At 45.3% G+C, this 13,656-nt stretch overlaps 2 protein-coding genes across 14 annotated transcripts in view; one reads left to right on the top strand and one right to left on the bottom strand.

Moving 5' to 3' along the window:
- The window catches only part of LOC309666900 (uncharacterized protein), a 181,352-nt gene that overhangs the window by 136,179 nt on the left and 31,517 nt on the right, over nucleotides 1–13,656 (bottom strand). The window contains exon 1 of one of the 13 annotated variants that reach the window (XR_014267337.1): nucleotides 7,320–7,401. The exons of the other annotated variants lie outside the window; for them this stretch is intronic. The gene's annotated coding sequence lies outside the window, so the exon portion shown is untranslated. Of the gene's footprint in view, nucleotides 1–7,319; nucleotides 7,402–13,656 lie in introns of those variants that run through there. 13 annotated transcript variants of the gene reach the window in all.
- TCF21 (transcription factor 21) lies at nucleotides 4,704–7,899 on the top strand. The gene is made up of 2 exons (XM_082475005.1): nucleotides 4,704–5,568; nucleotides 7,346–7,899. The coding sequence occupies exons 1-2, from the start codon at nucleotides 5,119–5,121 to the stop codon at nucleotides 7,433–7,435; spliced, it is 540 nt and encodes a 179-aa protein (XP_082331131.1). The 5' UTR covers nucleotides 4,704–5,118; the 3' UTR covers nucleotides 7,436–7,899.

Raw genomic sequence — 13,656 nt, 5'->3', positions numbered from 1 at the left:
CAGGATCTAAACTCCATGACTCATGACTTTTGGCTCCTTGAGGCTAAAAGCACCTGTCACAAGGACGTAATTACAAGCAGATCATCACCAGAAAGAAGCTTTGATTTTAGTGCCCATCTTATCCTAACCTGACAGGAAGGGGCCTGACAGTAAGTTGGCCTCTTTGTTTTATTGCCATCAATAAGCCATATTTAACATAAAATGCTTTATAGGCATCTTTCATATAATCCATAAGATTTATTCTTTTTAGGAGAACTTGGGAGGTTTTGCTCAGGCTTTACACTAAGACACAGAAAAGTCATCACTCAAGCAAGTTTTTCTAAAGCTTCATTGTTATGGGTGGAAAGCCTCTGGCACACATTTCTATTAGGATTTCCATTTCATAGACTCACAGACATAGAAAACAAATTTATGGTTACCAAAGGGGAAAGGGTGGGGAGGGATAAATTGGGAATTTGGAATTAACAGATACATGCTACTATATATAAAATAAATAAGCAACAAGGACCTACTGTATAGCACAGGGAACTATATTCAATACCTTGTAATGCCCTGTAATAACCTTGCATAACCTATAATGGAAAATAATCTGGAAAAGAAATATATACTTGCTCTACACCTGAAACATTGTAAATCAACTATACTTCAATTAAAACTTGCAAATATAACTTTAAAAAAAAAGATTTCTATTTCATATAGCAGCTCTTTCTTTAGTGGTGACAACAGAAAGGAGAGATTCTACATAAAATGGGAGAATGGAGGCAAAGAACCTCACATGGCACCTGACAGGACAGTTGTTCAGTTTCTCCTCTCTTCTTTCCTAATATTGAGCAGGTCTAATAAAATATGCTAGTGTTAGAAGACTTAGGATGACATCAAAGTCGATTTGTAAAAATTTTACTTCTCACTCTCTGCCTGAGTTTCCTTCAGCTCACTTGCTCCTTAAGGTAAACTCTGTCTTTCATGTGCACAGGCTTGGTTGCTTTCAGAATTACATTTTGGAGCATGTGGGATGCAAGGTTAACTCTTGGATCTGAAAACCATAATGGGTCTTTCTTTGGACTTTACTGTTGTTGTCTGCCAGCTTTAAATTTTAGTGCTGTAGCATTGGATCTACAATTCATTGAATTAAATGAAAAGGAGGGGGACAGTAAGGTGAACACCAAGAGGACTTCTGAATACTGATCATAAATGGTGCCCCGTAGGAAAAGAATATGAAAAAGAATGTATATACAGTATATGTATAACTGAATCACTTTGCTGTACAGCAGAAATTAACACATTATAAATCAACTATATGTCAATAAAATAAATTTTTAAAAATGGTGCCAGGTAAAGATAATAGCATCACCATCACTGATGTCCTTACATAGCCACCAATCTCACTCACTAGTGCTGTATTCACTTTGGCCGCCAAAATATAACAGGCCAGCATCATTATAATTTGAAATCAGTAAGGGGAGATAATGCTCACCTGACAAAATAAGTTAAAATTTAACAAAATAGAGTCAAATTTCAATAGTCTTATAAGCTGAAGATGGAAAATAATCAATTAGCGGCAAAGGATACAGTGGCAATTATGTCCAATGGAGAAAGAGGTGTCAATTTGCATAGAAAGTCACATCGTTGAAGTGGTGTTGGTTACCATCAAACAAAGAGAATAACACATCTGGAGGTGTTAATTAAAAGTGAAGAAAGAAAGGTAGAATTAGCAGTTTCGCCAATTTGCCAGCCTGTGTTCCTCCTGGCCAACTAGTAGGGAGTATAAGAAAAGGATTAAAATTCGAATTTAAAGACATATTTCCCTGCCCCCTGGGAAAGAGAATGTGATGATGGTAGATGAAGTCAGTTCAAAAGAAGCCCTGATGTTTTTCTTCTCGTAAAAAAGGAAGCAAATTATCCCATCCAAGTGCAACTGAATCAAATTTGAACTTCCTGAAAATTTATCAGTTGATAAACGAGGATTTACGTTCAAGGATACATTCCATGCCTAATCTTCATTTTACTACTTTTGGAGATAAATCTTCCTTAGCATTGAAATCTTTCAAAGATAGCCTTTCTTGCAGAACAAATTGTTAGAAGTGTGCAACAAATTGGCCAGATGTCTCTGAGGCATAAATTCTCTCTTAAAAGTAAGGTAAGAACTTTTAGTAACTACCTCATGCTCTCACACCACTAGTTTTCTATTTAGTTCTTTGCAACTGTAATGTTCAAAGGATTTCTCTTGTTATTGAAAGAGTTAATACAGTTTCTCAAAAATGCTTCTCTTCTCACAGAATTATAGTTTATATTTTGGGAGAATCTGGCACAGCTTAAGTTACAGCTTAACTGATTTTCTCAGTAGAATCCAACAATAAGTCATTTCCCCCACCCATCTGTCCCTAAGTGTTTATTAGCAGGTTAGACCCAAAATGTCAAGAGGAAAAAGTATTATTCATCTTAATCTACTGTCTTCAAGACTGCACATCAGGTACCTAAATAACAGCCTTCTTCACAGCTTGCTCCCAAACAGGTAGCTATCACTTAGAGGGTTTTTACGAATACCCCAAGTTCATTATTAACCCACTAGCCCTTCCCAGACTAAATGTATCACTGCAGGATAAGTGGGCTTAATTGTTACTTATCTAAAAAATAATACTCATTGCTAGGCACAAAAAACAGCTTGTGGCATGAGGCTAGTTTTGCTCCTTTCCAGAAATTGCTGTTTTTAAGTTTCAAACCTTAGAAAAATCAGAGAGCAGAAATCTATTCAGATGTATATACTACTATGATTGTTACTATCTCCCAAACAGCCTTAGCAGCTTACCAACTGAAGGGTAGCAGAAAACCAGACCTTCTCCCTCCAGTAAGAAAAGTACTCTAAGCAAAATCTTCCTAGCTTACTAGCCTGGTATGTGGTAAGGCCATAGTTCTGATTCTTAATTATCATCCCATTCCAGAGCCCAAATAAATAAATTACCTGTGGTTATTTTGCAGATATCTCAGTAGCTACACACACACATGTTTCACAAAGTATTGGCCAATGCCCATTTTCACATAGCTCTTTTAGTCTAAAAATAACTTAAACTTTCATGTCTTACCAAGACTGAGAAAAGGGAGGGAAAATCAAAGAAAACTAATTTGGGAATCAGAGGGGAAACATTTAACAGGCCTGTTGGGTGTTCTCTTAATGCTGTCTTGGATCTCAGATTAAATTATTATACTTTCTGTGTTGTAGTGCTGGGTCATTTGTGCATGAGGACAAAGGCAACTTCAACTTGATATTTCCATCATCCCTGCTGTGTGAAGAGTCCTTTTCCTGGTTTATAACATCAATCACTCTAGCAATAAATCTTGGTAGTGAATATGGTCATTTAAATCTCCACCTGCACAAACAACAGAAAATAAGAGAGCCCATAAATCTCTACACCGGTGATTAACAAATTTTGGATCCTGGGCAAAGATATTATGGGGGCGGGGGGTCTCACTAATTCATTAATAAAGACTGATTTGCTGACAATCTGTTTAGTTTACAGCATAGGGGGAAAGCAAACAAGACCCTGCTAACAAAACAAAATGTTAGAGGTTAGTGAATTCCCAGCTGAGCCCAGGATTAGAGATATGGTATCTTAATGTAGGAGAGGGGTGCAGATTCTGAGCCAAAAGCTCAGAATCTGCTCTTGCATTTTGCTCTAGCCCCTCATCGTCAATGCTTAATTGCAAGGAAAGAAAACCTGGAGAACTAGTAAGAAAGATTCATGCATTCTGTCTCTCTGATTTCATTTCATCGATGTCATTCAATCCCTTGGTTTCTGGTTCCTTTTGCTTTTCTACTTACTCCCCAGATTTGCTTCTTCTCCAGGAAAGATGGTCGGGGCTGGAGTTAGAGATGGAAAAAAGACCCTTCTGAACAGGACAATTTTGCTTAACGTTTTGTAATGTCAGCTTTACATGCAGAACCCGGGTAGCCGAGAGGATGTAAGGAGAAGGCAAAGGCAGCAGGCAGCACTGGGAGGGAGGAAACCAGAAGTCCCGGACAAGGTGATGTCTGAGAGCAACTAACATTCTTAAGAGAATATTAACTGCATTTCTAGAAAGAAATTTAGGGGAAAGTTTTAATTTCATTAAGAAAAGATTATCGACTAACAAAATGTTTTCCACACACCAGTATTACTCTGTCTCGTTTCCTCCACTCCCCCTAAACTGTGTGTGGTTGTGTGTGGGTGTGCAATGGTCAAGTCTGTTCGTGTACACACCGGCAGTTCCTCGATATCTTTAAAGTGACCAAGTGTAGATGGATTTTTTGGTACTTTCTCTGTCATCACCCTAATGATCTTAGAAAGCACTTATTGTCTTAATTCACCAGAGTTAAGGTGTGACGGTATCTTGGAAAAGCCACAGAGTCTTATAGGGTGTTGGCAGGAGGTGGTTGATCCCTGCCTGCATTTTAATTGGTGTTTTCTGGGGGGAAGCGGGGAGCCAGAGGATGCTAGTGAGATTTGTGGGTGGAAGGCCCAGAAAAAGCGAAAGGATGTGGTCGTTTTCCTGAAGTTCTCAGTTTCAGGCAGCTATGACCTGTTAAGAAGGAAAGCGGGCCTTAGGAGATGGGCTCCCCCCGGAGAAGGAGCTCGAGTGGCGCCCGCTCCTCCCCAGAGCGGCCAAGAGTGGGAGAAGGTGACCGGTATTTGCGTCCTGCAATGGAGTTGATTCACATTGCAAGTTGGAAATCAGGGGCTGTGCATGAGAGTTTCCCTCCGGTTGTGAAAGGGGTCTAAGAGAGTTGCTGGGGCCTGACAGGCCCCTCCCCTGGGCTGCAAGGATCCGCCTCTATTCCCCAGATAAATTCCTAGTGTCCACCAAATTCCTCAGCGCTCTCTCACACTCCTCTACGGCCACGACTCCGGGGGTGGGGAAACAGAGCGTCGGCTTCCTGCCCGCAGAAGCCCTCGCGGCTCCTTCTCAAGACTCTGCGAAGGGGAAAGGGGTGTGAGACCCAACCAGACCCGCAACTCCCGGCTCCCAAGCCGAGGTGGCTGCCCGACACTCCACGTTCGGGGGGTCCATTGGTCTCGGGGTCTCTCTCCTCTCTTCCCTTTCTCCTCTCTCCCTTCCCTGTCTCTCTCATCCTCTCCCCCAAACATGTCCACCGGCTCCCTCAGCGATGTGGAGGACCTTCAAGAGGTGGAGATGCTGGACTGCGACGGGCTGAAAATGGACTCGAACAAGGAGTTTGTGACTTCCAACGAGAGCACCGAGGAGAGCTCCAACTGCGAGACCGGCTCTCCCCAGAAGGGCCGCGGCGGCCTGGGCAAGAGGAGGAAGGCTCCCACCAAGAAGAGCCCCTTGAGCGGGGTCAGCCAGGAGGGGAAGCAGGTCCAGCGCAATGCGGCCAACGCGCGCGAGCGGGCCCGGATGCGGGTGCTGAGCAAGGCCTTCTCCAGGCTCAAGACCACGCTGCCCTGGGTGCCCCCGGACACCAAGCTCTCCAAGCTGGACACGCTTAGGCTGGCGTCCAGCTACATCGCCCACTTGAGGCAGATCCTGGCCAACGACAAGTACGAGAACGGTTATATTCACCCGGTCAACCTGGTAAGCTCTCCGGTGCGGCGGCGGCGGCGTCCCGGGGAGGGGGGCGGGGGCGACCCAGCGCGCCTGCAGTGGGTCCCCGGTGAGAGCGTGCGCGCCAGCCTGGGAGCCGCGCATCTCAGTCGCCGCCAGCCAGCGTCTCTAGGGGACCGGTGCAGGCGATCCCCACACGGCCCTCACTCTCTGCCTTCCAAGCCGCGGGAACGCGTTGATTTATGCGAGTATTTGACGTGGCAGCCCAATTAGGAGTTTGCAGGCGTATCGAGCTGGCAAAGAAGAGGGATCCCTCCGCGCTCGCGCCAGCGCCTTCAGGGCCGGTGCGGGACAGCGAACACCGACAAGATGCCGCGCGCTGAGGCGGCATTTTAGTAATCCTTTTATTCTTCTTTCAGCTGAAGAGTAAAACTTGATTCCCCGCCCCCTCTAATTCCTGTAAATAAGAACAGCCAACTCTGTTTCTTTCCCAAGGATATGTAGAACCTTTACATATGGACACATCATGCCCCCCCATAATTGTCACATAAGTCCCCAACTATTTAAATATTCTGCACTTCTCCTATAGATGGATTAACATTTTCGAATCCCAGAATTTCTAGCAAATACCAGCATAATCAGAACATTATCACGAGTATTAGCGTAATAAATAATATTAAAATAGGTCACTCTCCTTCAAGTTTAAGAACATGTTACTTTTTATCTTAAAAAATAATGCTCATTGAGTCTAATATTTTTCTCAACCGCATTTTACTGTTTAAGAACTATATTTTAATTCCTTTTTCATTTGATTTAATTTTAAAACTCCCAGGGGCTAAAGAAAAACAAAAACTAACTACCACCTCTGTTTATATATGATAAGAAGGAGAGGTTTTCCTCTTAAAAGTCTTCTTATCGGTCGGCACTAGCGAGAGAGGTTTGAAGGTTTGAATTGTCTTCTCTCTGAATTGGTTTCAGGAATTGGGGAGGGGGGAATGCAAAACCACATTTTGCTGTGAAAAATATTTTTCCTTCTAATTAAAAGTCAGGTTTTTGAATGAGTAAACAGCTTTTTAAAATCTGGAACGAAAATGAAAGCAGTGCCTTCATTTACAACTGCTGCTGCCTTCATCTTTGAATAAGAAACTTAAGTGAGCTTTATTATACACAGAACGGAGAAGGGAAGAGAAAGCTATGCTTGCTCAGCCCAGTAGGAACACAATGTGAAAATACGCGGCTATATTCTTTTATTAACATTATTTCTTTTTAAGAGCTGGCGATTAATTTAGAAACTGTGGTTAAAACCCGCGTTTGTGATGGAGGAAACCAAAGATAGAAGTAGGGAAATCCATGGGGGTGAAAGAGAGAGGGCTGGGAAGCCTGACCAGGACCTCAGAAGAGGGCCAGCAGGCGCTTCACCTTGAACCCGGTGCCCAGTGGCGCGAGGTCCTTCTCGGCTTCCCTGCTCCGGTTCACCCTAGCATCTGCCTCCGGGCTGTGGCAGGAGCCACTTTGGGCTTTCCAAGGGTCTCCTCTCTTGGGTTTCACTTCGAACCCAGGGCGAGCCCCTCTTTGCTCTACCACCTCGAGCTGTGGCTTGGCGCCAACGTTGCTTTCTGCTTTACCCAGCCACAGGGCGCACTAGTTCACCGGGAAAACTGCAGAGATAACGGGCCTCTCCAACTCACTGCCTGCCCCCTCACCGTGCCCTTTCCTTTGGGCGCCCTTTCCTTTGGTCTCGGGCTCCCGCCTCATCCCACCCCTCCTCCACGGCCACTTACCTCCTCCACCCTCTTCTCTCCTGCAGACGTGGCCCTTTATGGTGGCCGGGAAACCCGAGAGTGACCTGAAAGAAGTGGTGACCGCAAGCCGCTTATGTGGAACCACGGCGTCCTGACCTTGGAGGTGCGAGTCTGGGAAAGGCGCGCTCCCGGGGTGGGGGAGCGGGCCCCGGGAAGGCGACCCTTGCCCTCCCTGCTCTCTGTCTCTTCTTCCCCCTTGCAACTCTCCTCTCCCTTTCCCACCCCTCGAGAACACTTTACAGCGACGAGGAGATTCGTTTCCAAACCAGAGGACATCAATTGTACTTACAACGATTCCCATCTATTTAACTTTATTAACTTCTACCGTGAATGACTCTGCGAGCCTTGCTGGTCCAAGTGCAATATGTAATTATAAATATATAAATAGATAATAAGAGCCTATCAATGTGTATCTTTTGTACAATATGTTGTAAAATGTAGATCATAGAATAGCTGACTTTGACAGTCACATTTATAAAGTAATTCACTTAAAGATATATATTTTTTTCAAACAAGTTTTGCTACTTTCAAAAATAAATCTTTCTTTATATTGCTAAAAGCCCCGACATTTGGTGTGATTTTTTAAAAATATATATTTGGAATAGAAAGATGGGGAACTATGGGGGAGCTATATAATAAAAGTGGTTCTTTGGAACCTCAATCCAAACTTCTAGAGATAGACAACGATTAAATACGATTTCCACTATGAAGGTGCAGATCATATTTTGCACTGAAACCTCAAAAAGAAACTAGTCCCTCAAGTTTGCACGTTACTTTTAAGACAACTAGAAATAATGTAACTGTAAACAAAGAAAGGGAAGGATTAAAGTTATTAACAGTTACACAATTCAAGAGAAAAATACACCAGAAAAGAAAAATCTGATCTTCAGTTATTCCACAGTTTAATTGCTAACATGAGCAGGAAGGTAAACTCCACATTCTATAACTTTCCAGGCGCGTACATAAACCCAAGCAACCCATAGCTGCAAAACAGTGAAGAAATACTGGGAGTGATGAAAAACGTAAATGCCATACCTTTGGAATGTGGTTTACGATTTTCAAAGGGCTGCAACGTGTATTATATATTTCTTATTAATAACTGATGAATTACTTATAACAACGCGCATGCCTGCCTTTCGGTTACATTAGCCAGCGCGTTCAGCTCCTCTCCACGACTTCCGGTGGATTGGGTTTTAATTTAAACATCTTCCAGGCTACGGAACAGCTCGTTGGGGAAGATTAAGTTGAGATAAACAGAGAGGCGAGTCCGAGGAGCCTGGGACCGGGTTCCCTCGCTGCCCCAGCGCAGCCAGCGGCGGCCGATGCGCCAGATGCCACCAGGGCTGTTTAATGTTCGGGGTTATGACCGCAGTGTTTACAAGACGTCTTCGGTTATTTATACTGTTATTCCTCGCAGAGGGCCTTGAAACTTCCGCTTCATTTGCTCTTTCTTTTCGATTTTTTTTCCTTTTTCTCGGCTCAGTTAGGTACCTTGAGTAAGAGCTCCCCCGCTCTTGCACTTACCTTCAACCAACACCAAAGGCCGCTTAGGGGGTGGAGCCCTCAGCCTGGACAGCAGGGAAGGAGCCGGCGATGCTCTTGACCCGGGGAACCGCTGTGCCAGGAGAGATGTTCTCTGCCAGAGATAGTTACCACGTTACCAAGTCCACATCTCCATTCTCCAAGCGCTGGGAACGCGGGTGACTCCTCACCCACGTACCTGTCATTCGCACGTCGGAGGACCTCTCAGGGTGTCAGGCTTCCCTCCCCCTCCCTTACCCCCTACCCGGACTTGACCCTCAAGAGAGCATTTTAAGCTCTGGCCACCTCCACCTTTCCCAAATTCGCTTCTACCAGAGGGACGGACCATCTACCCTTGCCTCACCGATCCAGAATTCAAGCCAGAGATGCGTCCCAACGTGATTCAGTTGTCTGCGTTTCACGTTCAGCATATTTTCCAAGCTCCCACTCACGTTTTTACAATAAATACTCAAAATTCTGAGCACTCTACGCAGGCGGCCCCTAAAGAAGAAATTTCTGCTTGCTCATTCTTTGACGACCCCCAACCGCAAAAGAATTTGTTAAAAAAGTCCTCATGCCTCCCACCGACAATTTGCAGCCTGTGCTTTCAGCATAAGGCCTGAAGCTGTGCACACGGGACACGCAAGTTAAGCCCTAGTTGTGCGTCCAGTTCTTTCCTGAAAAGGTTTGGATTCTCAGTTTTCTCATCTCCAAAAGTGGGGATAAACGTGATTATAATGATAATAATAATCGTACTCATACATTTCCTCTTTCACCTCACAAAGCCTTAGTGGCGCTCAAATGAAATTATAGTTTTGCAACTGCTTTGTAATGGAAAAGATCCGTGCACATATTGGTCACTTGTACTAAGTGGCTGGCGGTGAGCTGCCTATACTAGACCCGACTAGACCTGAAAGTACTCAGGCAGGGAGCTCAAGAGCATGCACAAGCGAGGGTCTTTTTATTGCAGGAACCAACACACCCCTTATATGCAATGTTGAAGGTTACAATTTCTCTCTCTCTCTCTCTCTCTCTCTCTCTCTCTCACACACACACACACACACACACACACACACACACACACACACAATCCTTTACCCCTCCTCGATGTTCTCCCATTTTGTCCAGAGCTTTATACCAATGTGACTATTTCCTAGAAACCCAGAGTCCAGAAAAATTCAGAGAACAAAGATAGGGACTGGGACCAGCAAATAGAAGGGCTACACTGGTGCCTGGCTGTCAGGAAACCCTGAGCACAGGGCTCTCAGCCTTCGAGCCTGGGCACACTAGGGGACCCAAGGGTTGTCCACTGAAGGGAGCAAGCAACATGGTGGGAATGACTGCGTTGTGGCTACCAGTAGCCCTGGCACAGGACAACCCCCCTCCACACACACACATCCACAGTCTAAACATCTCTCCTTCCCATGAACCCTTCTCTTCTGCCAGATCATCAGTCCTCCCACACCCACCATGCCCTGCTTCCCAATGTCTGGTGCTCTTCTCAAGCCTGTCCCAGCGGGGTGTGACTTTGAGCCTACCGTGCCAGCACAGGTACTTGGCATGTCTCGATCTTAAAGGAGGCAAGCGGTATCTGAAGGAGTGAGGGACCCCCTTTACCACAAGCCAGATAGTTAGGGGTGAGGGAGGTGTGACCTCTCAGTTACAAAAAATATCTTAGAAGGTGCTTTCTAAGATAGTCTAGAAGGAGAACGACCAAAGCAGGTTGTAGAAGCCTGGAAGGAAAATGAAATATTTCAAATAAGCATGTCTGCGGGTTCTCAGGAGGAGGAGACAGATACTGAAAGTGGACTGAAGCTGGGGAAGTCCCTTCTCCTCCCTTCTCTCTCTCTCTTTCTCCTTCTGATGGCTTCTACGACTTCTTATAGGCAACACATTGTGCTTCCAGCAGTCTTCTCCACTGTCACGTCAGACTTCTTTCTAAACAGATAAGTGGTAAACAAGGTTGGTACCTGCTAGTTATATGTAGTGATCAGTGGGAAACACTGCCCAGGGAGGCTTTTGAGCCAGGGATTGCTGGGCGTGTATGGGAATCACCTGGACAGCTCCTGGAAATAGAATGTTGGGCTCCATCCATCCGAGTTCCAGATTCAAGAGGTCTGAGGTGGAGGTGAGGCCCCAGAATTTCTACTTCTAACAAGTTCCCAAAATATGCTGAGGCTACTGGTCGGGAAACCACATTCACAATCACTGTTTGGGGATTTGTCTCATTAAAGAAACAAAAGACGTTGAAATGGAGAGAAAGAAAATATTTGGGAATTACTTTTTCTTAAGAAGCTGCATGTTCTGGGCTCCAGTTTCATTTACATTTCTATTCGCTCCACGGTGGCATGCAGTGTATTCTTAACGCTTAAATGCCAGTCGAGACATCAAACCACTAGTCCTCAGAAAATATTAATAAAAGATTTGTGCAACCCTGGTGTATGGATGTGTGTGCGCGTTCGTCTTGAGCTCTCAAAGAGATTTCAGGTGATGGATTAAAGGCCTGGATGGATTAGGGCCCGGCTGCTGTTGGCTCCATCGCGACCCCTAAGGGGGAGAGGAATCCGAGCGCCCGGGACTCATGCCCCCTACAACTTCTCGGTTGCGCAGAGGGTCCCGCGACCCAACCCAGGTCAGCAAAGCTTTCCCCTTCACTCCAGGGGGAGTAGGAGGGTTTGCTCTGGGCTGGGGCCCTGCGCTTCTGGCTGGTGGGAAGTCGGCCTGGGGTTGAGGTGCAGGGTCTCGGGCTGGTAGGGAGAACGTGGCAAGCGCCGGGTGGGGCTCTCGGGCAGGAAAGGGCCCCGAGCCAAGAGGCGGAGTAGGGAACGGCTCCTCTGGGGCTTTTCTACCCGGGACACAAGTTTCTGGAAGTGGGCGGGAGGAGAAGGATGGAGAATCCGATTTGGAGACCCAGCCTACACCGCCTCCTGGGTCCGCATCCCTTTCCGGGCGCCGCCTCCTAGACGGCCGGGTGCGTGTGCCAATGCGGACTGGCCCAGCGCAAAGACACCGCCAGGGAAGGTTCTAGGGTAATGACCCTGCTCAGCCAACAAGGAGAGGCGCAGACTCCAGCCAGCTGGCGAGAGGAACTTCCTTTCTCAGCTTTGCATCCTCTTCTCCAAATTCTGGCGATGCCCTAGGAAACTCGAGCGGTGCCAGTGGCATTCTTGAGAGCCAGGCTGGCTTCCTCCAGGCGTCGGGGTTCCAGGCGCCTTTGATCTTTCTATCTGGCAGGCTCAGCTGGTCCACCTCCAGCCCGTTGATGGAAAGATTAACCACCCCGAGGACCAGGCTAAAGATCCCTTCCCAGGGCAGAGGGAGGAGAAAGGGGTGGAAAGGGCAGAGAGAACAGTTGAGAATGTCTTCTAGTTATGAGACCAGACTCCTCGAGGTGACGTCATCTCATCCATTGCACCCAGCATCCAGCTTGGCGCCTGACACCTCAATACGTGTTGAACCGCCAGTGAATCATTAACTCTCTGAGGCTGTGGTGAAGGAAGAAGTTAAGATACAGGGCAGTTGGAGCAAAGAAATTGACAGTGGGGCTGTTGCCATGGTTAAATTGAAGCAAACCGGGACTTCCCTGGTGGTCCAGTGGGTAAGACTCCGGGCTCCCAGTGCTGGGGGCCGGGGTTGGATCCCTGCTCAGGGAACTAGATCCCACATGCACGGCACAACTAAGAGTCCACATGCCGCAACTAGAAGATCCCGCGTGCTACAATGAAGATGGTGCAGACAAAATAAATAAATAAATAAAACATTAAAAAAATAAAATTTCTGAAAAAAAAGAGAAAGAAACAACCTCTTAGTTGAAATCTGGGTGTATATTTGAGAAAAGAATAAAGCAAGCAGACATCTTGGGACCAGATGGCATCAGCTGGGGATGGGGTTGTTTGAATTGCCCTTGCCCCTGACACTCAGATGAAGTCTGTTCTTTCCCCTCCCAGTAGAAGATGACATTATTAGTTTTGAATTTATATGGCCCTTAGGTCAGAATCATCAGCTTGAAAGGTGCTTTGAAGAGTGGGGATAATTTGAGAGACTTTATAGGATAAAATGTAGACTATACAACTAAAAGGATCCTTATTTTAAAATTAATCCAGGTCGTGATAAGTAAGTAATTTGTTGCCTTTTGTGCAGGTTAGATCTACATCTAGTGGAGGGTATAGTGGAAAAAGCTTTTGACTGAATCCTTGGGCAAGAAACTTGACCATTTAGGACCTTAGTTCTTCCATCTGAAAAAATGGGTATAATAATGACTGCTTTGCAAATGCCTACCCAAAAGGCAAAGATATACGAAGCAACCTAAGTGCCCATCAACAAATGATTGGATAAAGAAGATGTGGTATACATATACAATGGAATACTAGTCAGTCATAAAAAGAATGAAAATTTACCATTTGCAGCAACATGGATGGACTTGGAGGGCATTATGCTAAGTGAAATAAGTCAGAGAAAGACAAATACTGTATGATATCACTTATATGTGGAATCTAAAAAATACAACAGACTAGTGAATATAACATAAAAGAAGCAGACTCACAGATATAGAGAACAAACTAGTGGTTACCAGTGGGGAAAGGGAGGAGAGGAGGGGCAATATAGAGGTAGGAGATTAAGAGGTACAAACTATTAGGTAGAAAATAAGCTACAAGGGTACATTGTACAACATGGGGAATATAGCCAATATTTTATAATAACTATAAATGGAGTATAACCTTTAAAGTTGTGAATCACTATATTGTACACCTGAAAATTACATAATATTGTACATCAGCTATACTTCAATTTTAAA

This window comes from Balaenoptera physalus (genome assembly GCF_965194825.1).
Source record: "Balaenoptera physalus genome assembly, chromosome: 9".
In the NCBI taxonomy this organism is placed as follows: Eukaryota; Metazoa; Chordata; class Mammalia; order Artiodactyla; family Balaenopteridae; genus Balaenoptera; species Balaenoptera physalus.
The sequence above is the reverse complement of the archived record's forward strand: the minus strand, read 5'-3'. Positions and strand labels throughout refer to the sequence as shown.